This window comes from Natator depressus, chromosome 3 (assembly GCF_965152275.1).
Source record: "Natator depressus isolate rNatDep1 chromosome 3, rNatDep2.hap1, whole genome shotgun sequence".
NCBI lineage: Eukaryota > Metazoa > Chordata > Testudines > Cheloniidae > Natator > Natator depressus.
The window spans coordinates 177,463,865-177,486,657 of NC_134236.1; the positions used below are offsets into that span (position 1 = coordinate 177,463,865).

Below are 22,793 nucleotides of genomic sequence, written 5' to 3' on the forward strand. Positions count from 1 at the left end.
TTAAAGTTCCAGCCTTCCAGACAAAATATTGAAGTCACAGAACTACCTGGAATAGTTTCTCCAAATTTAGGATTAACATGATAAAAATGGCCACTTTCCCCAAGACACTAGTTCTCAGCATTCTTTACAAGTCATTTTAACAAATATCTAATCCACTCAGCATGCAAATCATGATTTACTTGTAGAGGTTAATCTCATTGTAGAGTTGCCAGTCTAATACCATAAATAATACAAGGATACACAAACAATATGGGTAAATTGAAATTTTTTTTATTGGAAAACAAATATACAACTTGGAATGGATTTGAGGCAAATTGTGCCATAAGCAGATTCTTTTGAAAATAAGTGGCTAAACAAAGTTTAAAAAGCATAGTAATAGGAGAAAATGTTTTTTCCGGTACAGGACCAGTAGTACAAAAAATAGTGTACGAGTACCTGGATAATACACCCGTTTTGCAATAGTGCAACTTTTAAGTTTCATATTGTTAACTATCAATAGTCCACGCAGAGTTAAGGCTCCACATTTCAACATGCTAAGTTTCCTAAAGAAAGCTACTTTAAACAGGCATAACCCAGATGTTCCCTCATTTGATCAACTCCAACTAACTTTAGATGTGCAGAAGGGCTTAAATATCCAGAGTAAGCCACATGCAACATTTGTTACTTTGATCAATTTTCCAAAAAATTATCAGAACAATGACAGTAAGATAAAGGGAGAAAAACATGGAGGAATGGAATTCTAATTACTATACATGCATATTCTTTTGACAGTAAGGGAAAAACCTTTTACAGATAAGTTACAAACAGAGAAGGCAAATAAACAATTTTGTACAAGAAATTTAACACATTCTGTACAATCTCTTCACTTTGCTGTCATCATTTGTACAAACTCTGCAAAGGAAAAGAAAGTTGTATTAGTATCTTACAAACTAAGTTCTTATGCAATTAGACTACAGGCTCTCAGAACAGAAAGGAATCCCCCTCTACACCAGTGGTTCCCAAAATGGGGTTTGTGAACCCCTGGGGGTTCATGAAATGTTGCAGGGGATTCTTGTGAAAAAATTCCCTAATGGCAGACTGAGCTGTTCATCAGGACCCTGGGCCGTACAGGGCCAGCAGCCTGGAGCCTTCCAAGAGCTAAACAGATCAAAGCAAGCAAATCTATCACACTGATGAGATTTAAACTTCAAGACTTCTTCTATGAAATAGAAAGGGAGATAGATATTTTTTCCTGGTTTTAAAATTAAATAGGCTGCTAGTGTTTATAAATTATGAAGAATAGTTTAACCTTTGTTGTAATGTGCATTGTTTGCCTGAACTGTTCAAGACCTGAATGCTTGTGTAGGAGGAACTCTGAGTTGGCTTCTTAATACCTTGATGCTGTTTCACATAGATCTGATACTCCTAATGAATGTCTGAGATGTCTCTTGCAGGAAGGTGTTTGAAGTTAGGCTATCTTCTCCAGCACTCTATTCCAGGAGAACCCTGTGACCTGCATATCACTTGCTGCAGTTTTAGTTCTAAACTTACTGGGGGTTGGCTTGTCCCACTAAACAAACATACGGACATTTGTGGTATTGAGTCCCACAGCATTTTGGGGCCTTATCTTACACCTCATACCACAGTTAGGAAATATTTCTAGCAGACCTCTAGAAGGCCATAATTAAGTCTTCAGAAGGTTTCTTTGACAGATCTTTAGCAAATGCTTAGCAGCTGCAGATATTTGTCTGCTTTGAAGAGACTTCCACTCTGTACAATACTATTGCCCTTTGTTTTACTATTTTACCCAACCAGCTTTGATTATTGGGCAAAGGCCGCATTACCAGTCACTTTCATAGGAGATGGATTATTAACTGCCATGAAATACAAAATTGAAATAACTAGTTTATTGTATTTGCACAGAAGAGGCTGCAATATGGACCAATGAAGCAGTTGACAGTTTAGGGGTGACTTGATAACAGTCTAAATATTTACATCAAGAACCCATTAACTATTTTGTTTACCAATACAGCAAAGATATAACACTATCCAATGGCTGAAAGTTGAAGCTAGAGAAATTCATACCATGCATTTTTGACAGTGAGGGTAATTAACCATTGGAACAAATTCACCAAGGGTCTTGATGGAGAATCCATCACTGAATTTTTAAATCCAGACTGACTGCTTTTCCTAAAAATATGCTCTAGGAATTATTTTGAGGAATTTCTATGACATCTGTTACACGGGTCAGAATACACCACCACAAGAGTCCCTCCTGACCTCAGAATCTATGAATCTTTGTCTCACTGATCTAGGGATGAACATGCTGATGGGGTGGAGTTTGAGGGCAACTGGCATGCTCTTGGGTATTGACTAGCCACTGAGAAGCACAGGGAGAAGGAGCCACAAAGACTGCTAGAAGAAAGGGGACCTGCTCTCCCAAATGAGCAGCACACTTCTTTTGTTAGGGGAGGGAAGAATGGCAGGAGAGGTGGAACAGGATATCAGTTCCTAATTGCATGTGCTTTCTTCATACTCTGGTCTAATTTCTCTGCTTCAGCTTCAAGGGAGGGGACTAGCCATTCATAAAGGGGAAGAAAAGGAAAGAAACCCAATTACTAAAATAGAGCTCTCAGGGTCTAGATTTTATGTATATAGTGTAACATGATTTATTTGGTCCTGGCCATTAGAGTGTGCTTAATGTTAGCTGCCCTCTAAAAATTTGCCTTTTTGCTTCAGGAAAAGTGGAACCTTTTCTGTGAAAAATAGTCTCAGATGTAGAGAGAGTACAGGGACTAGTGCTAGACTGTGTCAAAATGGAAATAACTGGCTATATATAGGACTGATAGTTACAGAAACAAGCAACTCTGTACACTAATTGCTAGAAGTCTAAATGGTTGTTTGCTTACCCTCTTTTACTGCAATATAAATTGGAGTAGCAACTTTGGACCCATTAACAGCACGTCTATAACAACTTAAATGGCTTCTCACTCCAAAGCCAAAGCTTAAGATATACAGAAAGGTGTGTAATCTTAGCTGACTAGAAATATTAAGGACTGTTACAACTGAAGGATTTGATTCTTTTTTTAGGTATCCATAAAGACTCCCTTGGTTGCCCTAGAGTTGAGCTAGAAATTATCTGTGGACATGAGATCAACTAGGGTCCTTACAATATGTATAATTCCAAAGGATAAAATGAAATCCTAACACTATCCAGTTTCATTCCAAACAATAGTAACCCTTTGGCACTATGAACACATGATCAAGCACTCAAATTTAAAATTTTCATGGATTTAACAAGTAAAGAGTCTTGGGATACCAGTGAGCAAGGAACACAAACCTGGTATAAGTAGGTCACTGCTGTACTATTTCACATGAAATGCTTTTATTTTTATATATATATATATATATATATATATAAATAAAAGTCTAGAGTTCTTTGGAGTACAGGGTTTAAGGAATTTTCTCCTCAAATTGAAGACATTTAACTAACTTTGCAGGTGTAAGAACTCAGATTTAACTCTTGACTAAAGACTTCAATGGACTAGATTTCCTAGTATGGTTTTCAGATGAATAGCTTTAAATTGGGGCAGAGCTAAATACAATACATGTACAATCACCAGTTAAACTCACCTCACTCAGTACAACATTATGCTGGAGGGAGCTACTGGTTCTGGCTGAGTTAGTTTTGGGAAGGATTTTGAGACACTGCATTAGTCACCTGAATTTTACAGGTCTTTATAATGGTTCCACTGCCATCCTTCATCTCTAGACGTAAAAGCAGCAATAAACTGGTATCTATAATTGGGAGCCAAAGAATCACTTATGCAAGTATTTGAGGAGCTGGAGTGATTTAAATTGTACCAAATATATACAGTTAAGTACCCTTCTCCATAAAAATCCCTACATTGAGGAGATATTTCCTACATAAACATAAATTCTTGTAATCTGGTGTAGCTGAATGAAGCTTGACTTCAGCTGAACACTTCAGGTCATCCTTATCCACCAAGTAGCTCCTCAGATCAGAAAACAAGAATGCATCGTTTCTAGTGAAATTTACCTTCATAGTTTACTTGACCATCACCATCAATGTCTGCTTCCCTAATCATCTCATCAACTTCTTCATCTGTTAGCTTCTCTCCAAGATTTGTCATCACATGGCGAAGTTCTGCAGCACTAATATAACCATTTCCATCCTAAAGAAACAAGTTTAAACTGTTTAAAGAGAATTTCAATGTGAACCAAATAACCTCTGAAATTACTCTACATATAGTACTTCCATTCTAGAGAAGCTCCTACTTCTTTTCTAGAAGAGTTGCTAATTGCTCTCTCCATCACATCACCACTTCCAGAGGGGAAGTGACCATGTCAGATTTGTTTTCAGTAGTACCTCAGTAATTCATAAATAAAAGCCAATAAATTGTACAACTAACTTAACATGCATATCATATCAGCTATAACATTCAAGAAAATCTAACTGGTCTGGTTTGATGTTTCCTCTATAAACAATTATGTACAAGCAGTAAGTTGTTGCTGTTCTCAACCCTACTTTGATATTGTATATTCATAAGTATAAGGAACAAGCCATTGTTTGAATTTAAGCCGTTTTTAGTGCATTTGAATATATCTAAAAAAATCCATGGAGTTGCAGCCAAAGTGTTTCGTACTGCTGAGCGCCTGTAAATTTATGGAAGCTAGGATATAATTTCCAGCTTAGAACAAATATGTGGACCATTTAGATAGGCACCCGAGTGCCTTACTGAAGTATCTCCTGAAATTTGTCTACTGCGTGACACTCCTGAAAGGGATCTCCCCATGTACATTAAGTGTTGTAACATGCCTCCCAATGAAGTTTATTAAGATTTCACAATCACCCCAAATAGGAGTAATTTCCCATTGACTAGCACCTAAAATATGTCCAGGCCTTTTATTTGTTAGATGAGAGGATCATCCAAAGTCCAACAATAGTGGCAATTGGTAGTGACTAGGTATGATCTTACTACTGTATATAGAATTTCTAGACTAGTCATTTGGGATTTAGTAGTAAGAGTTATTTGGAATCTGTTTTATTCAATCCCTCAACTAACTTGCAAACCTTATACGATACTTTAGTACCTTATCGAACACACGGAATGCTTCTCTAATTTCTTCTTCACTGTCTGTATCTTTCATTTTTCTTGCCATCATTGTCAGAAATTCTGGAAAGTCAATTGTGCCATTGCCTGCAATAGAATTAATTCTGTTATTAGTAACACATTTAAGAAGTTTATATTCAACAAATTGCTTCTTAGAAAGCTTACCATCAGCATCTACTTCATTGATCATATCCTGTAACTCAGCTTCTGTGGGGTTTTGGCCAAGTGACCTCATCACTGTCCCCAATTCCTTTGTTGTTATAGTACCATCACCATCCTTGTCAAATAGCGAAAAGGCTTCTTTGAATTCTGTTTGACAAGACAAGAGATTATTAAAACCAACTTAATTTGAAATGACTAATCAAAAAAGTCAAGATGTATCACCTGTGATCAATTACAAACACTTATGGTTTCCTGTTTTAGATTAGGCAGGTTATTAGTTATTTCAGGCACTGAATTTAGTTTTCTAGAATACTGAATCTAGAGCCCTTGCTTTGAGGAAAATTACCTGAGGGCATTCTGTGCCAAAAAATTAAATCCTGCAAATTTTTTAAAATAAATGTTGCGGCTCCACCATGGCATTGGGGAGCACAGGGACACAGACTCAGCAGCGAGGCTGCACCCAACACTGACACAGCCCAAGGACCAGGCCTGCCCCAGAAACACCCCAGGGCCCTGCCCCTCCATGCGAGGTGCAGGCAGGGTCAGCCTGGCAGGGTCCAAGTGTGGAGGGATCCAGAAGCGGGTTGATAAGGTTCTGTGTGAAGCAATCTGGGTGCAGGCAGCTCGGTGGGGGAACCCAGGTGCGGGGCAATCTGGCTGCACAGGGGCTTGTTGGGGGGTTCTGGGTGTAATGTTTATGGGATGCTGCAGGGGGTCCAGGTGAAGATGGTTTGGGCTCATTGGTGTGGTCCAGGTATAGGGGGAATGGGGCGATTCTGGGTCCAGCAGGGTGAGGCTCTTTGGGAGGGTCTGGGTACAAGGGGGTCTGGATGCACAAGCATTGGGTGGATGGGGGAGCAGCTCCCCGTACAGTGATCTCTCTACAGCTGAGGAGTGATGTGTGCAGGGAGGGGCAGGGGCTACAGAGTTTCCTAAGGGAGAAATCTGGGGATGGGTCTGACCCAGACGCTGTGCAGGGGAAGAGGAAGTCCCACTGTCCTCAGCCCAGCCAGGACTAGAAGCTGAACCCAGAACAGGGTAGAAGCCACCAGCTGGGTCTTCCCCAGTCCTGCACCTCTCTGGCTGCCCTGGGCACGCAAAACATACTGCTGGGGAGGGTCATGACCCTGCTCTTGTGGCTTCCCCATCAGGAAGTCATTTTTCTGCAGGGAAGCAAAGAAATCTGCAGGGGACAAATTCTGCATATGTGCAGATTTCCCCCAGGAGTAGAAATCTCCCAGCAAAGTCTTTGGGTCTACCAGGCTCACCTACAGAACAATTCAATTAAAGTTTGAAGTAGAGCATAGTAAGTCTGAGAAAAGCTCTTAAATATTTGCTGGAGTGAATTTCAACTAGAATTGGAAACCCTAAATGTAACAATCCTTTCATTCATAAAAGTGGAAGGCCATCTGTCAGTACCTAGTGAGCATTCTCCCTAACTGAAGGAGTTGTTTAAGAAATGTGCCTATTTTTCTAATATGAAAGGGTTAGCCATAGATTAAAGTTTAGTATTAAAAACTAGTAGCAGTGAAAATTACTCATTTCCACAGAAATTGTTTAAGTTTTCCAAATTTGTTTGATTAGCCCTAGCATTAGTGTATTCTATACTCCATCTTAGCCAATTTCTGGATGGCTCTACTTTAAATTCTCTACTTCTGCTGATCTAAAGGAAGCATGCTTGACATGAATAAACCCTATCAAGTCCACTTGCGGAGGTTTAACTGGTAAGTCCTGTTACACAAGATACTCAAAAGCAGTAGGTTCAAGCCATCTTCTCTGGTACTTATGCCTAATTCAAAAACAAGTCACTTGAGTTTTAACTCAAATGTAAACCAATGAATTATAAAAATGAAAAATGCATCATGATGCAATCAAAAGGAAGATGGCCACCTAAATCAGGACATTCTTGTTAAATATTTCAGCATTTGACTTTGGTCAAATAGATGGTCAACTCACATTATTTGACCCACTTGCCAAACAACCAAGCAAGGCCATGTTTAAGACTGACCATCAGCACCATAAGTCACTACTCTATTTTCAAATCATTCCTGTGGTTTAGACAGGAACAAAAGACTGACACTTCATTAGCAGCCTTTTCATATACTACTGTACAAAAGTGCTAGTGATGTTTCATCTACATTATTGAAGCAGGCAGTTACAGCTATTTCAGCTACAATATCCTAGACAAAAGTAGCCTTTGAACAGCAACCTTTCATCCTTAAGTGAAAAAAATTCAGAAGTATTTGGCTCTTGTACACTTGTAGAATAGTTATAGCTCAATTTCTGAGTGCTCAGTTGCACTTTACTCTTCACTAGAAATATCAATCAATCCACTCAGGTGGTTAAGTGCAATTGAGAGCATTTCCAGGAGGTATTAATTTGCTCCAGTTCTAGCACTGCTCAAAGTAAGCCTTCAGAGCCCTAAAAAGTTGTGATTAAGGATCAGTTTAGAGACAAATGCCTCTGCTACCTGAAAGCACTCCCAAATACCAAGTACATTCCCCAAGGAAGATTAGTACAAGAAACACTGTTTGGCTGTACAAGCCAGTAATGAAGCTGTTGGAGTCCACACCAAAGACCATCTGCCTTTGGCAACAGGCACCCGATTTAAACTTAAAAAAGTGAAGTTTTACTACTAAATTCACATTTTCTTTGCATGAAGCTGGTCTGAGCCTTAATGACTAAATTATGAAAATTCTGCCAGCTAAGCATAAGGCAGGCCACCTCCCCAAGAGGCGGTAGCTAGGTCAACAGATAAGTTCTCCCAGCCAAGCAAGTGCTGTCCACACCAGGTGTTAGGTCAGTTTAACAGCATCATTCAGGGGTGTGGATTTTTCCTCTAAGTTTCTCAACAGGAAGTATTCCAAGAGACAGTTCTCACTTATACACACCCATCTGCAGTAGTCACAGTAAGTTGTGTTGTCAACTACTTAGATGACTTTGGGCTAGTCTATTATTAGACTATAAAGCACTGCTGCAGCTTAATGTGGCTTGTGTGGTCGCAGCAGAGCACTTAGAGAGCGCGCTCTCTCTCAGAGCTCTTAAAAAACCAAACCACCTGCACAAGGGGTATAGCTACCAGTGTGGCTTCCACCGCTGGTGTACTGTCTACAATGGTGCTTTACAGCACTGAAGCTTGCTGTGCTCAGGGGTGTGTTTTTTCACACCCCATGAGAGAGAAAGTTGCAGCGCTGTAAATTGCCAGTGTAGACAAGCCCTAAGACTCATACACTGCATGCTGAGAACTACTGCCTTGGGATATTCAACTGGGGTACATGTACACAAAGATCTTCCAGAGGGTTCATCAACTCATCTAGGTATTTTCCTAGTTTTACAACAGGCTACATAAAAAGCACTAGCAAAGTCAATACAAACTAAAATTTCATACAATTTGTTTATATACTGCTCCATATAGTATACACTGAAATGGAAGTATAATATTTATATTCCAATTTTATAATATGATAAAAATGAGAAAGCAACAATTTTTAAGGTAATAGTATGACGACACATTTTTATGTCCGATTTTGTAAGCAAGTCACTCAAGTGAGGTGAAACTTGGGTACACAAGACAAATCAGACTCCTGAAAGGGGCACAGTAGTCTGGAAACATTGAAAGTCACTGTCCCAAGGCACTTGTTAAAATGTGAATTAAACATACTTTTACTGAAGTGAGCAGTCATATGTTAACAGAAAATGATCAGAAGTGCACTATAACAGGGTTTCTCAACTTTTTCTTTGAGCCGCCCCCCCCCCCCCCATTATAAAAACCTCAACGGCCCAGCTGTGCCGCACCAACTCCCACCTCCACTACAGCAGTGATAAAGTCTAGGAAATAGGACCCTGAACATGTGTAAAAGCCTGTGGATCAATGGTGGGAATAATGATAAGTATGAAAATGTTTGAAGCCAGTGTAATCTCTCTATAGAGCAAAGGTATAAAACAGCACTGTTTTCTATAGTAAGCGTAAGTGGGCAACTACATTCTGTACCACCTGAAGTTTCCAAATGGTCTTTAGGAATAGCCTCAAGTAAAGCACATTACAATAGGTCAATCTGGAGATCACAAAGCCATGGCTAACTGTGACAAGAGCTGCATCACAGAGAGAAGACAGACTCCTGGCCAGGTCTCATACATGAACACACATTCTTGGCCAATACAGCTACCTGGACTTCTGGAGGCACCTGTGGACCTCACATCTAGCCCTTGTGGCTGTGGAGAAAGTTTCAAAATGTGACCCCAATGCATCCTAAAGGATCAAAAAGCAGAAGGCAAATAAAAATACCAAACCTATTTTCACATAACCATTATTTTTGCTACCACTTTCTCAGTCTTCCCCCAAAACAGAGTAGGCTTGGCAAGCTGGTCAACTGACCAGTCAAATATTCCAGCAAGAATGCCCTGATGTAGGTAGTGGCCTATGCTGTGGATGGCACCATGATGCAGTCTAAGTGTCCTGATCACTCCTTTCACTACATGCTAATGACATCTGTTGAAAAATGATGAACTAACTGAAAGTTAAGTATCTTGATTTTTCTAATAGATTTGAACCAAACATTGCATGTGGGCCTGGCATACAAATACACATGGCCATTTACAAAGCACATTAACAAGTTAAGACAGTCCCTGCCCTGAAGGTCTTGCAATTTAAGCTAACTAGATAAACATACAGACGTTAACTCAGAAGGGAGTGGAAAGGGTTTACAACCACAAAGGACCTATCTACACTTAAAACGCTATAGTGCTTCAGTGTACACCAGAGGACCCCCAACTGTGAGATGCGCCCCTCTAGGCAGGTGCGTAGGAACATTCGGGGGATTGCGGCAGACCAAGCCTGGCAAAGGAGCACCACCCAGCCCTGCCCCACCCATAGCTTTGCTCCAGCCCTGCCCCAACTTCTGGGTCCATGCCTGACCCTGTCCCAGCTTTGGTACAGCTCTGCACCTGGCCAGTGGCCCGGCTGCCAGTCCCCACCGTGGCCTGCCCACAGCTCCGTCACCCCCAGCCGCCGGCCCCAACTGTGGCCCACCTGCAACTCTGGCCCCTAGCCACCTTACCCTGTGCCCTACCCCAGCCTGCTCCTGGCCCCGAAGCGGGGAAAAGGGGACATGACCCTCAAAAGTTTGGAGGTAGACATGACTTATGTCAGCAGGAGTGGTTCTCCCATTGAGGTAGGTAGCACACCCGAGAGGCTGTAGGTAGGTCGATGGAAGAATTTTTAGTTGCACTAGTGCTGTCTAGACAGGGACTTATCAATGTCACTTAAGGGTGTGGATTTCAGACCACTGAGCGATATAGCTGGGTCAATCTAATTTTCAGTGCAGACCAACCTTAAGCCTCCTCCCCAACACAAAGAGAAAAGATGCACAGCCATCAGGCTGCTTGAAGAGCTGCCCAACTTCCTACCTAGCATACAAGCATTTAAAAATGACTATATAGTTATGAGTTTTATTTTCATTTAATTTTTCTTTTGTAACTTCAGTCTTGAACATTCATATTTAAATACTAACCTAACACTGCTAAAGAATGTAACTCTCATTTAAGAGCTTCACTTCATTGTGTTCATTTTCTATGTTAAAGGAACTCAGTTAAGCCTAATTACAAATAAGTTACTTAAGTACAAGGCTATGGCTAAGCCTATTGCAGACCATAAAGTCTTGCTCTGTTACTATTCTAGGATATTGTTAGCGATTCAAACTTTGATCATTTGACAATGTTTGACCCATGGTGGATAAAAATCTTGTTTTTTTTAAAATCGGACTTTTGCTAAAATGCTTTGAGGAAAAACTTATCTAAAGATAGTTTTAATTAAGATACATTATAGCTCAAAGATATCTCATCATGGAATAGGGATGATAAATTCTAATTCTATAGAATGAGAATATATTCATGTAATGTTTAAGTTTTGTAAATGAGTTCCAATAGTTCATGGATTAGGGACCCAATCTTATGGGGTTCCACAGGTTTCTCTTTACATTATTTAGGTTAATTTTTCTTTAGCTACCAATGGGACTCAGTGCTCAGTCTAAAACAGGGGTGGGCAAACTACAGCCCACAGGCTGACTCTGGCCCCTCAGGGCTTTGGATTGGGCCTGCAGGATTGCCACCCCCGTAGCACCGTGGGCCCCGCCCTGGGAAGCGGACGGCACCACATCCCTGTGGCCCGGAGGGGGGAGCTTCGGGGGAGGTACCCACAGACAAGTACAGCACACGGAGCCCTCTGTGCCCCCCCCAGGGGCTGCAGGGACATGGTGCCAGCCGCTTCCCAGAGTGCACTCCAACCACCTGCCCTAAATTCATGGCCCTGCAAGCAATTTCCCCACCCAGATGTGGCCCTCAGGCCAAAAAGTCTGCCCATCCCGGTCTAGAAGATACCATCAGAGATGCTTAGTTTTGCAGTTTGAGAACTGTGGATGTGTCTCCAGAGGGAACATGCTTGTTAACAGCAAAAATGTTTTTAAATAATTAAATAAAGAGAGGTGAGAAATAAGACCTCAACTCTATTGTGCCTCTGCAAATTTGTGTACACAGTCAATCCCTTACCGCTCTCTAAAAGTGCAAAGTTTCAGAAAGTTCAATGAACAGAAGATTATTGGGGCGGAATAGATCTGGACAAGAATAAGTCTTGAGATAAATGTGAGAAGCGAGGGACATATGCTTGTTTTGTTAAATTATGTTTGCTGTTGAAGAAAAAAACCCAGAATACTTAATGTTTTAGTTAAAGAAAACAACTTAAATGTCTGTCTCATGATGTTCTCCTCCTAATACAGGATGCCAAGAAAATTCTCTAAATATTAATGATTAACCTGTTGAATTGGAGATATTTATGAAGTCACTGAGAGGTGAACTATCTGCTTCAATTACCTTTGGTAAATGAAATAACCAAACAATCATTTTCTGATATAGCTGTAAAACTAATCTGAGAAGTTTTCAAAATAAATCACTGTTTAAAAATGTATAGCGCGTACCTTCTAAAAATGAATCCTACATCTTGGAGTTGTGAAGAATATGTATTAAGGTTATAACCACCAACAAAAATGCACTTTTATGTAGAAAACCATGATTAAATGGAGTCTTCCCAACTAGTGTTTTAAATCAAATCCACCCTGGTTTGACCAATATTTGACAAGTCAACTGTCCAATTATTTTTGGACAGTCAAATACTCAATTAAGGGAAAGTAGCAAGTTAGTTTATTGTTAGGACAGCTTCCTGAGCCAATTCCTAATCATCTCAGACGTACTAGTACCCTGTCCTCCTACTGGACAAGGTAGCGGTCTCCTCCACTAATGGACCCACACACTGATCCACAAGGTATTCAGGTGCCTGATTCCTAGTTTTAGGCTCCATAAGCCTCCCACCCAAACTGTAGGTGTCTAAACTGACTAAGTTCTTGGGGTCAGGGTTCCCTAGGGGATCTATGTTTGACTGTGCATGTGCACTGCTGCCTCTCTAGGTGCCCAGAGGACTAGCTCCTGTGCAAGCCCCAGAGATTCAGTTGCCTAAGTTGCATGTGGGGCCTAAGTAGGCATGCTCAGAGGCTGCCCACTGGAGCAGGTACCATTCAAAATCTATGCATAGGAAAAGGCACCAACTCCACACTTTCTGCCTGAGGGGGTAATTGAATCTGGTCTCTCAGGTCAATGTTCTAACTACTGGCCTAAAAGAAGGTGGGCACTGCTACCACCTCCCCTGGTGGAGGTGGTGAGTTAAGACACCTACTTCCCTTTCATCTTCCTTGGCAAAGAGCTGCCTTCTGCAAATTGCAGCCCAAATTTAGATGACTATCTCCAAGAGAAGGACAGGGCTTAGAATGTCCCACTCATCATCATCTACCATTGGATGGCTTAGGCATCTCTCCACCTACTTTGCTGGCTTTTAACTCCTGTTCAAAGGCACCTCTCTCCCCATTCATTGTAGAGGGAAGCCTAGGCATCTGAAACTCAGGCTTTGTGGACCTCAGTGTTGTTTTCTTGATTTTCTAGGGGTTGTAACTCCTAAGTCCCTTTGTCGATCTGGTCCCCAGTATCTCCTTCCCAGATTGGGTCAGCCAAGAAAGATAGCTCCTACTCAGATGTGGTATACTAGATAGCTAGACCAACTATTTCCAGAAATTAGTTAAGTTTGTTCCCAGAGTTTCTGCCACTATTCTTGTTGACCTCTTCCAGCTAATAGTCCAATCCACATATCATCCATGAAGCAGAAAGGTAATTTGTAGTACCAAGCAGTAACTTCAGCATAAATTAAGACCACATGGCTCCACCAAGCTGTCAAAACTCAGAATAGTTATACCTACTGTGACTTCAAGTGCTTTAATAAAGCCAATAACTTTTCTAAACAGCCATGAAAAAGTTTCAAGCTTTCTCTATATCATTGTGAGACCTAACCTCTGCCACTAAGGCTATGTCTACACAGGCAATTGAATGACAAAACTTGTGTCTTTCAGAGGTGTTGACCTTCCCCTCCCCCAAAAGGCAAAAGTTTTGCTGTGACAAGTGCCAGTGTGAACAGCACATTGTTAGCAGGAGAGCTCTCCTGCTGACAATGTAAATGCGGGGGGGGGAAGGGGGGAGAAGTTTTTTTGTCAGCAGGAGAGATGACAAATAGTGGCTACACTGCATGACTTTTAGTGGAATGGCTGTAGTGACACAGCCATGTCACTAAAAGCTGTGTAGTGTAGACATGACCTAACTCTTCAGAAGCCTTCCTCCATCTACATATCACAGGGACTTCAGGATTAAATGTGGGCATCACTATCAGTTATTGTTGAATCAAGGGGGTCAACTGGACTGTCTCAGCACAATTTTCCAATGTGAAATCCAAGTCTCAACACTAGTATTTTTGGGTCTCAAGCCACCTGGTATAATACCAGTTGTCCTAGTCTAGGATAGATGAAGACATTTGTTGAATAAGCTGCCACTTCTTCACTTCTCAGACAAGTGAAGGGTTTGAAGAACCCACGCCCCCATTGCCATCTCAGATGCACTGAAGTACGTTTACTACACAATGCAGTTACTAGTTGTATGCCACATATTCAGAGTGCATCCCAGATATAAAGTTTTGGGAAATAAAATTGAAGTGTCAGAACCACAATTTCAGTCCAGTTTTTATTCCCAGGATGTGCATTATCTTCCTGAGAAGATCTCCATCAAATTTTACTCTCAAGATTTAATAGTGTGCTTAGACAGCCACACTTATGTACAGATAAATTTCTCCATTTGGCTAGAGAATCCGCACTGGGTCTTCCACAAGTGTCTTTTCTTGCATCAAGTACATTTTTAAATGCTGTAGTGTCACGGAAATACCAGTAACACCATTATTTCCCCCATATTACTGACTGCGAAAGAGCAGTCAAACAAAAAACCCACTAAAAGTGTACTCAGACAAATGTGAATTTTCAAGATGAAACCAGACAGATCAAATGATGGAAAGATCCTAAACACCTCTAGATCCATTTCTTTTTCTCTTAGTGCACCAATAGAAGCTTATCACTGACATGCATGCATAATCAAACCTGGCAGACAAAGTGATGTAAACTAAACGGATTATGTACATGTTTTACATGCATTACAGAATCAGTAATTTGACATGTCTGACTGGCATAACAGAACCTTAGACATGAACATGTTAAAGCCATAATTGACCTATTTTTCAAACTCTCTACTCCAATACATAGATCTCAAGCGGAGCTGTTTTTTCACTTTTAGACTTCAAAGCCATCAGGCAGTCTGCTGTCCAATCAAATCAACACAGGGCTGTCAACATTTGCATTATCCCTGAAACAGTGTCAGATATTGACCTTTCTGTGTCCTCACAGAGGTCACCAGTACAAAGACTACTAGAGCCTGTAAGAGAGGACAACTGAAGCCTTAATTTAAGCAACCAGTAGATATGATAAGTTTTGTTTGACAGACTCTTTAGCGATAAAACCCTTAGAAAGTTGAAAGATGTAAGCAGCTATCTATAAAGCCCTGAGGCTGAATCTGATTGATCTTACTGCCATGGTACCTATTTTACAAGCATTAGATAAAACTTCAGACTTTGATTTCTGGAGTCCATAAGTCAGTTTAACTTCCAAAAATTAGCAAGAGTTTTCAGACTTCAGCATAAATACACAATACAGTCCCACTGCTCTTCAGTTTCAGAACTGTGCTCAAAACAAATGCTCAGAGGATACCCAAAGGTTTGAGAATATAAACTGTGCTAGGAAAGGGGTTACTTGCATCTAAAATTTAAATTTTTCTGAATATGAAATTAATGCTTAGGAGCAATCTTAAACATGGGTAACAGTGATTTGTTTATACTTAGGACTCAAGAAGACTAGACTTCAATGTTTATTTTGAACATAAGCATCTTTACATTTAATTCTAATACCATGTAAATATACTTTTAATAGCAGGAAAGTACTTCAAAATTTAACAGTATTTACTGAAACAGTATGCCCTATTCAAACTCAACCATTAACAAGATCTGCATTCTGTATAGCTAGATAACCCAATATAGTAATAGAAGACGACTAAGTAAAGTCCGAGTTAGTTCATCTTCTGCGAAACCAGCAATAATCATGAAAGCCACCTGCAACCCCATCCACAAGCAAGTAGTGAATGTTTATCTCAGGATGTGGGGGAATTTAATCCCTGGACCGTACTTTTGAAATTCTTAGACCCACACTCACTTCAAGAGTAACAGCATTAAGCAAAAAGAAAAAAGAAAAGGAGTACTTTGTGGCACCTTAGAGACTAGCCAGTTTATTTGAGCATGAGCTTTCGTGAGCTACAGCTCACGCAAGAAGTCTCCACACAACTCCTGCTTTTTGCATATAGTGTAGCTTCCCCAGCTAAAATATTATGCAAAAGAAGTTAAAATATTAGTTCTTATGCTATCTTGAATTTGCAAATGAGCAACAAGGCAGCAAGACCTGCTAAGCAATTAGTAATAAGCAGAATTCTCAGAGTTCATGAGATCTTATATTTGATGTTACAATAAGCACTGACAAAGCTTGGTTACACAAAATAGGCACCTTTCAAGATGAACAACTAGTGCTTTACTTTTAGAGATGTACATACCTTCACTGACACTAAAGTAAACATTTTACAAAATCATTAATGTTAAAAGGAAGAGTTAGTAAATACAGAGCCAAAGTAATATTTAAAGCTTTATAACAGTTAAGGAATATGGTGCTCTAAATCATTATATTGAGGCTATCACAAAATAGGCCCAATTTAACAATGCAAAGTAGGACTGAAAGAACAGGCTTCCCCATAATTAAAATAAATATTATGGGGTCTGAACTGTTTTCAAGGAGAGAATTATTCAGAATCTCAAAATTAGTCAAACTGATTTGTATCCAACGTTATCTGAAAGGAAAGCCAAGTTTAAGTTTCACTTGCAAACTAAAGATGGCAACTCCTTGTTTGTATTTTCTATATTTAGAGACAGGGATGCTTGAACAATTTGTATAGTGAGGGTGCTGAGAGCCACTGAACCAAACTGTAAGCCCTATATATAGTGGAAACCACTTCAAGCCAGGGGGTGTGGCAGCACCCCTAGTTCCAGCACCTGTTTAGACATTTAACTTACTCATTATGACTTGCCACATTAACTAAGATCAAATCAATTCAGTGAAACTTCAAGTGTACGGGGTTTTTTTTGGTTAGTATAGCATCTCAAAACTCACCTGCGATCTGCTCTTCTGTCAGTTGATCAGCCTATAATAGAAAAAATAGTGTTATATTCCAGCAAGAATACTTATTTGCAAAAGCATATTCACTTGTGAATCTGTTCATTCTTAGGTACCTGAGCCTCAGTGCATTTCAGTGTTCCAGCTTAGTCCTAAAGCTACAGAGCTGATTCAAAAAATAGTCTGTTAAATTACAATACACATCTTGACTACAGCAGGACTAGTCACCATTTTATTTCCTAGGTTATTAAAATACCAGCTAGTAATGACCAAATACTGAACAGGACTGAATATAGAGCAGTTAACCTAGGTAAGAGCATATATCCAATTACTAGACTCCTGAGCCATCGAGTCCCCCCCTAGACAGTGTTTAGAGGTATATCAGTATCATCAATAGTGAAGACATAGGAATTTAGTCTATAAATTTAATATGTAAGGTCTGTCCATTGTTCTCTTCCAAGTTCCATGCTAGGTTCAGATGCAGACTAATGTATATTTTGAAGAGACTAGAAAAGCCATCACTAAAATAAAATGTTTCCTAAAACAAATGATCTTCATGTGTCTGTTGAAAGCTTCCTGTATGAAAGGCTGGTGATCAAATAACCAGCTTGTACTGAAAGTTACTACTACTATTTGTATTCAAATGGTTACAAGATTTTTATCTTACAAGTTTGATTAAAAACAGTCTTAAATTTTGTATTTTAATACCTTTTGACTTTTGTCTTAGGCACCTGAATCTATCCTGCATTACAGCCTGTACAACTCTGCACCACTATTAGTTTAAAGTTGCACACCTATAAACCTTCAATTAGTTTTAGTGTTGGGGCCTTACAGTTTTCCAGCAACAAGGACAGTGTTAAAGCCAATTTCAAGTAAGTTCCCCCTTTGACAGAAAGCAATGGTATGAGGAGTTTAGTAAGAGTCTTTAATTTTCAAAAATAGGTGACCTTTAAATAAGCTTCAGACATTATCAGCATTCAGCTGAGGTCATGCTGTTCCAACTTTAAGGAGTATTTCTAGAAATTTACCCATTAAAATTCCATTGACAGAAGATTAACCTAATAATCTGCAGCTACTCTAAACACTTACTTTTGTGGCAGGCTTGCAGTGTTCATCCCACACATGAGTGGGAAAAATTAGAGGGAATTGTTATATGCACCATCACCTTCATACTGGTACACGCAACATAATTCATGTGGTGGGGGTGGGGCTGAGGAGTTCAGAGTTTAGGAGGGGGCTCCGGGCTGGGGTGTGGGCTCTAGGGTATAGCTGGGGATGAGAGGTTTGAGGTGCAGGAGGGTGCTCTGGGGCTATGGTAAGGAGAGAGGACTCCCGCAGCAGCAACTGGGCTGTGAGGGGAGGATGCCTCTCTGGGGCTGGGGCCACAGGATAGGCGCCCCTCCCCTGGAGGGTCCGGACCACAGCTAGGTCCAGGCCTGGCCACTCCAGCTGGGTTTGGGCACCCCAGCTGCAGTGAGTTAGGCTCAGTTGGGGCCAGGGGAGGGGAGCTCCTCCCCCAGCAGGTCACCAGGCGGGTTCTTTAGAGATGTACATACCTTCGTTGGCACTAAAATTAACATTAGTAATTTTGTAAAATGTCTAAAAGAACAGTAAATACTGAGCCAAAGTAATATTTAAAGCTTTATAACAAGGAATATGGTTCTCTAAATCATTATACTGAGGCTGTCACAAAATAGGCCCAATTTAACAATGCAAAGAAGGCTGCTGTGTGGCCACCCAACTTACAGGGAACCTAGCAGGCTTGTGTAAAAATTTGAGATTTCAGCACTGATTCTCTTCTCCCAATTTTTATTGTGACCACTTATTTAGTGAAGCTGATCAAGCTAGTCTCAAAACTAAGAAATGGGAGGACTACTGCATGACATTAGAGTTTAATGTTGCCATTATTCTCAAACTCATTTCACTTATGAGAAATAAGATCTTTGTCCAGGGAATCATCTACTCCATCTATTGCTGGAAAAGGAATAAATAGGTAATTTACAGAAAGAAAAATGGAACAGTTTCATGTATTCAAATTTTTATTTTGAAGAGTGACATTTGTGGAAACAGGGGTTATACCGAATTTGAATATTTCATTTAATTATTAATGAATTTGCCCAGCACTTCAGGAAAATTGGGCTATGATACAGATTTAAGAGACGTGGCCTACAAAGTAAATGGACGATGCAGTAATGACCACAGGAAAAAAAATATCAAAAATAGCTGTTCATTGCATCCATTAAGTCACCTGTGACCCATCCCACAGCACTGAATTAAGTCACACCACCTCAGTTTGGCAGAGTAACAGACATGTCCACTATTTTGTAAGCTTCTCTAGCTACAGATGAAAAAAGCTATACAGACTTATCAGGTCCAGTTTTTTTTTTTAAACAAAAAGTGTATTAGACAAAATTTGGACAGAATCAGGCAGTCATCCAATTCTTACATGGCATACTTTCAAACACTGCTGCATACTGTAGTGCCAGTCAAGTTTATAGAAAACATCCTTGCAAAATTAGAGCTGTCTGCCTTCAGAGTGTCATTCAAAGCTCATACTCCAAAACAAGCAATACCTTCCCAGTTACTTTTATAGCTCAAACAGACTGGAGCAGACGTACCACAGTTCTGTTAGAGGATTTATACCCATTAAACACGCCACAAACAAGTTAAGTAGTGAGCATGTCACTCACTAGTAAACAACAAGTCAGTACCTGGGAGTTTCTAAATCCTATATATTGTTCACAAATCCAGCTCATTTGTTGAGTGTTCCCCCATTCCCTAATTTAAGATTCCCAAGTACTTCCTACCTCTGAAAGTGACCCATGCAAATCATCCAATAGATCACTAGCCAGAACATTTATCCTGCTTGTGGCAGTACTTGAAGTGGACAGAAGTTTTGGAATAAGAGGGAGATGGTCTATTGAAGCCTCAGATGTATAGTCACAGAAAGTAAAACAAAAAGAGCAACAGAATTGCATTGTGGATGGGATAGGACCGAACAAACATCTGTGGAAGAGCCCAGCTCTGCAGGCACTGCTGCAATACAGCAACTGAAGGTGAAGTCAGCAAGTCTGCTGCTATATGTCCCCACAAGCCATTCCAGCCAATACAGCTGAGAGGCATATAGCAGAGGTTATGCCTTCAGTTCTGAAGCTGGAGTAGCAGCTACAGAAATAGGACACTACCACAGTTGCCTTAGAAAACTTCCCAGTGCTCATACTATGCACTGAGGCTAGTATATACAGACTTTAGATTATTCACACCTTGCTTCAGGAACACCTGTTTACCCATCAGTTTGTTCTGAAGGTATAATCTGACCAGCGTGGTCAAGGATAGTTTCCTACCCCCCACTGGTAACTGGAAAGCCTTCTCCACCTGACTTTTCTTCTAAAATATCATCTTTTAAAGAATATAATTGCTTAAGTTGATCTGTGTGACAAGGGGATGATTTTTGTTTGCAATCAAAAACCTCCAACTTTTCAAATATATTTCAACGCACCCTGAAATATGTTGTTTCCTTAAAGTTTTGTTCCAAATTTACAAGCTAGATTGCGGTATCAAATTAAATCTTTTCTGTTAGGCACTCAATATTAGAGCTGCAGTTCAGCAACCTATCTGTGGTCAGGTGATTAAAACAGCAACTAGAGAGCTTAAAGCAAAGACCTACAGTACTAGTTATACAGTGCAGCTCTTGAACAGTGTATGCACCCCCTAGAGGTAGAACTGTGTACTAGTTAAGTCAAACCTTTTGACTATTCCTATCAATAGCTACACAAGAGGACTAGCCATCCTGTGTAGACTTCAATAGTTCTAAGCTAGTTCCACAGCAGGCAGTGGAGGAGCCAAATCAGAAACAAAAGTTAAAGAAGCCACAGAAACAGATGCAATTGTATTCCAGAACCTAGAATTTAGGTGAAACACCTGTTAACTATAACCAGTGCTGACAGTTATGCTGCTAGGAAGCATAAAATCAGCAACAAGATATATGTAATTATATACCAATCCAGCTATGTTGTCACAACTTGAGTTGTGGGCAAAGCATTATGCACAGTCTAGTACATTCAATTTGAATAATAATCATTCTCCAGTTTAACCAAGTTTGGTCCGCTGGTACTGACCACAGCCATATGAAGATGCCACCATGTCCCCTGGTCACACCCATCTCTATATTAAGAACTTGCTTGGCTCTTGCAAGCTAATCCAGTTTTGGTTTCGTAGGAAAAACAGACTAACAAGACAACGTAAGCATTAAATTCTTTCGTTGCTATACTGGGAACCTATTTCTGATATACAGTATTCGTTTTGGTATTTGTCCAGCTCATCTAGAGTAGTGGCATAATCTGGAGTCTTGTTAAACTGGCATCTTTCCCCACCAAAAGGGGATACTACAGTTACATTTTAGCCAGCACCCTATTTTAGGGGGTTGGCTTAAAAATCAAACTGATACTCTGAAAACAGCTACTGAAATAAAAAGAACTCCTTTGCACTGTAAATCTAAACTTTCCTTTAATGGGACGTGCAGTAATAGGCACTTACTAGTATTGCTTTTTCTTACTGGGCAAAGTACTTCTCTCTGGACGCATCAGAAGAGCTACTCACTCGCTCCAGGAGCTGGTCCGGAACACTCGACGCGAACAGATCTGGCGGGACTCGTCTGCTCGGGAGACGAGCAAACCCGCGACCACCGAGAGGAGCGTCCGGGTGGAAGCCGGCACCGAAACGCAGTGAAAACCCTTCGCCACAGTAAGAAAGCTCCCGGCGCGAGGGCTGCCAGGCGAGCCCGCCCCGGAGCCCCGCGCCAGCCTGGGGACAGATGGGGCGGGGAGGCAGCCCCTCCCCAGCGCCGCGGCAAGCCGCAGGGCTCCGCGGTGCGTTGCCAGTGCTCGGGGACGGCTCCCCGCAAGTCCGGCCGGACAAGCTCCAGGGGCGCGAGATGCGGCTAGTGCCGCCGCTGCCGGCTCCCCACAGGGGCCTCTTTCCACAAGAAACCGTTATTTGTCCCCCCTCCCCGCCCCCAAGCATCATGGCGCTCACAGCCAACTGACCGGACAGTTTGAATTTTGAATCGGCGCCGGCGCCACTCGCTCCGGGCGGGAAGGTCGGACCGCGCGCGCGAGTCGCCTCCCCCCCCACAGACCCCAGCGCTGCCCCGCCGCCCCCTTTCTCCACTCCCGCCCCACTCGCCGCAACCCCGCGAGCCCGCTTCTCCCCCGCGGACCGGGACCCGGAGCTAGCCCGAGGGGACCCGCAGTCCACCCCACCCCCACACACTCACCATAGTGGCTCGGCCTGGCGCTGGGGGGTGTTCGAGCTCAAAACGCTGTAGCTAACCACTCACTACCTATCCACTCCGCGACTCGCCTCACAGTCACACTGAGCCCAACCCGCTGCCCAGCAGTGCCTCATAAACCTCCTCACGCCCCTCCAAGATCACTCCGCGCCCCCACCCCCGTCGCTGGAGTAGGAACGAGTTCCGGCTCGCCGCTCTCCTGCCTACAAACCCTGCCCCCATCTCGAATCTGAACCCGCACTGTCCCTAGGCTCCAGCGGAGGAAAGCGTCGGACACGGGAGAGCAGGAGGGTTCCTCTTGGGGGAACGACGGGAGCAAGGGCGAGCATGGCGCTACTTTTCCTGGCGGAGGAACATTTAGGAAAGTGTATCTTCGGCGCTGAAGGAGAGAAGGAGGGCGCTGATTGGCGGGTTCGTACCTGCAATGCGTCACTTCGGACATGCACAGTCGGGACTCGAAGCGACGCCCTCCCGCGGCACCGCCTGGGGGGCGGGGCTTGGCGGCTCCAGGGCGGGCGGCAGAGCGGGGTTTGGGGCGGTGGTGGCACA

The 22,793-nt window shown here is 41.7% G+C and overlaps 1 protein-coding gene across 1 annotated transcript; it reads right to left on the minus strand.

The window, feature by feature from the left end:
- Positions 1-328: 328 nt before the first annotated feature.
- CALM2 (calmodulin 2) lies at positions 329-22,383 on the minus strand. Its single transcript, XM_074949393.1, has 6 exons — positions 22,230-22,383; positions 16,952-16,982; positions 5,280-5,423; positions 5,095-5,201; positions 4,040-4,175; positions 329-891 (listed from the first exon to the last, which is right to left on the minus strand). Exons 1-6 carry the CDS (start codon positions 22,230-22,232, stop codon positions 863-865), a joined length of 450 nt encoding a protein of 149 aa, XP_074805494.1. The 5' UTR covers positions 22,233-22,383; the 3' UTR covers positions 329-862.
- Between the last annotated feature and the right edge of the window lie 410 nt (positions 22,384-22,793).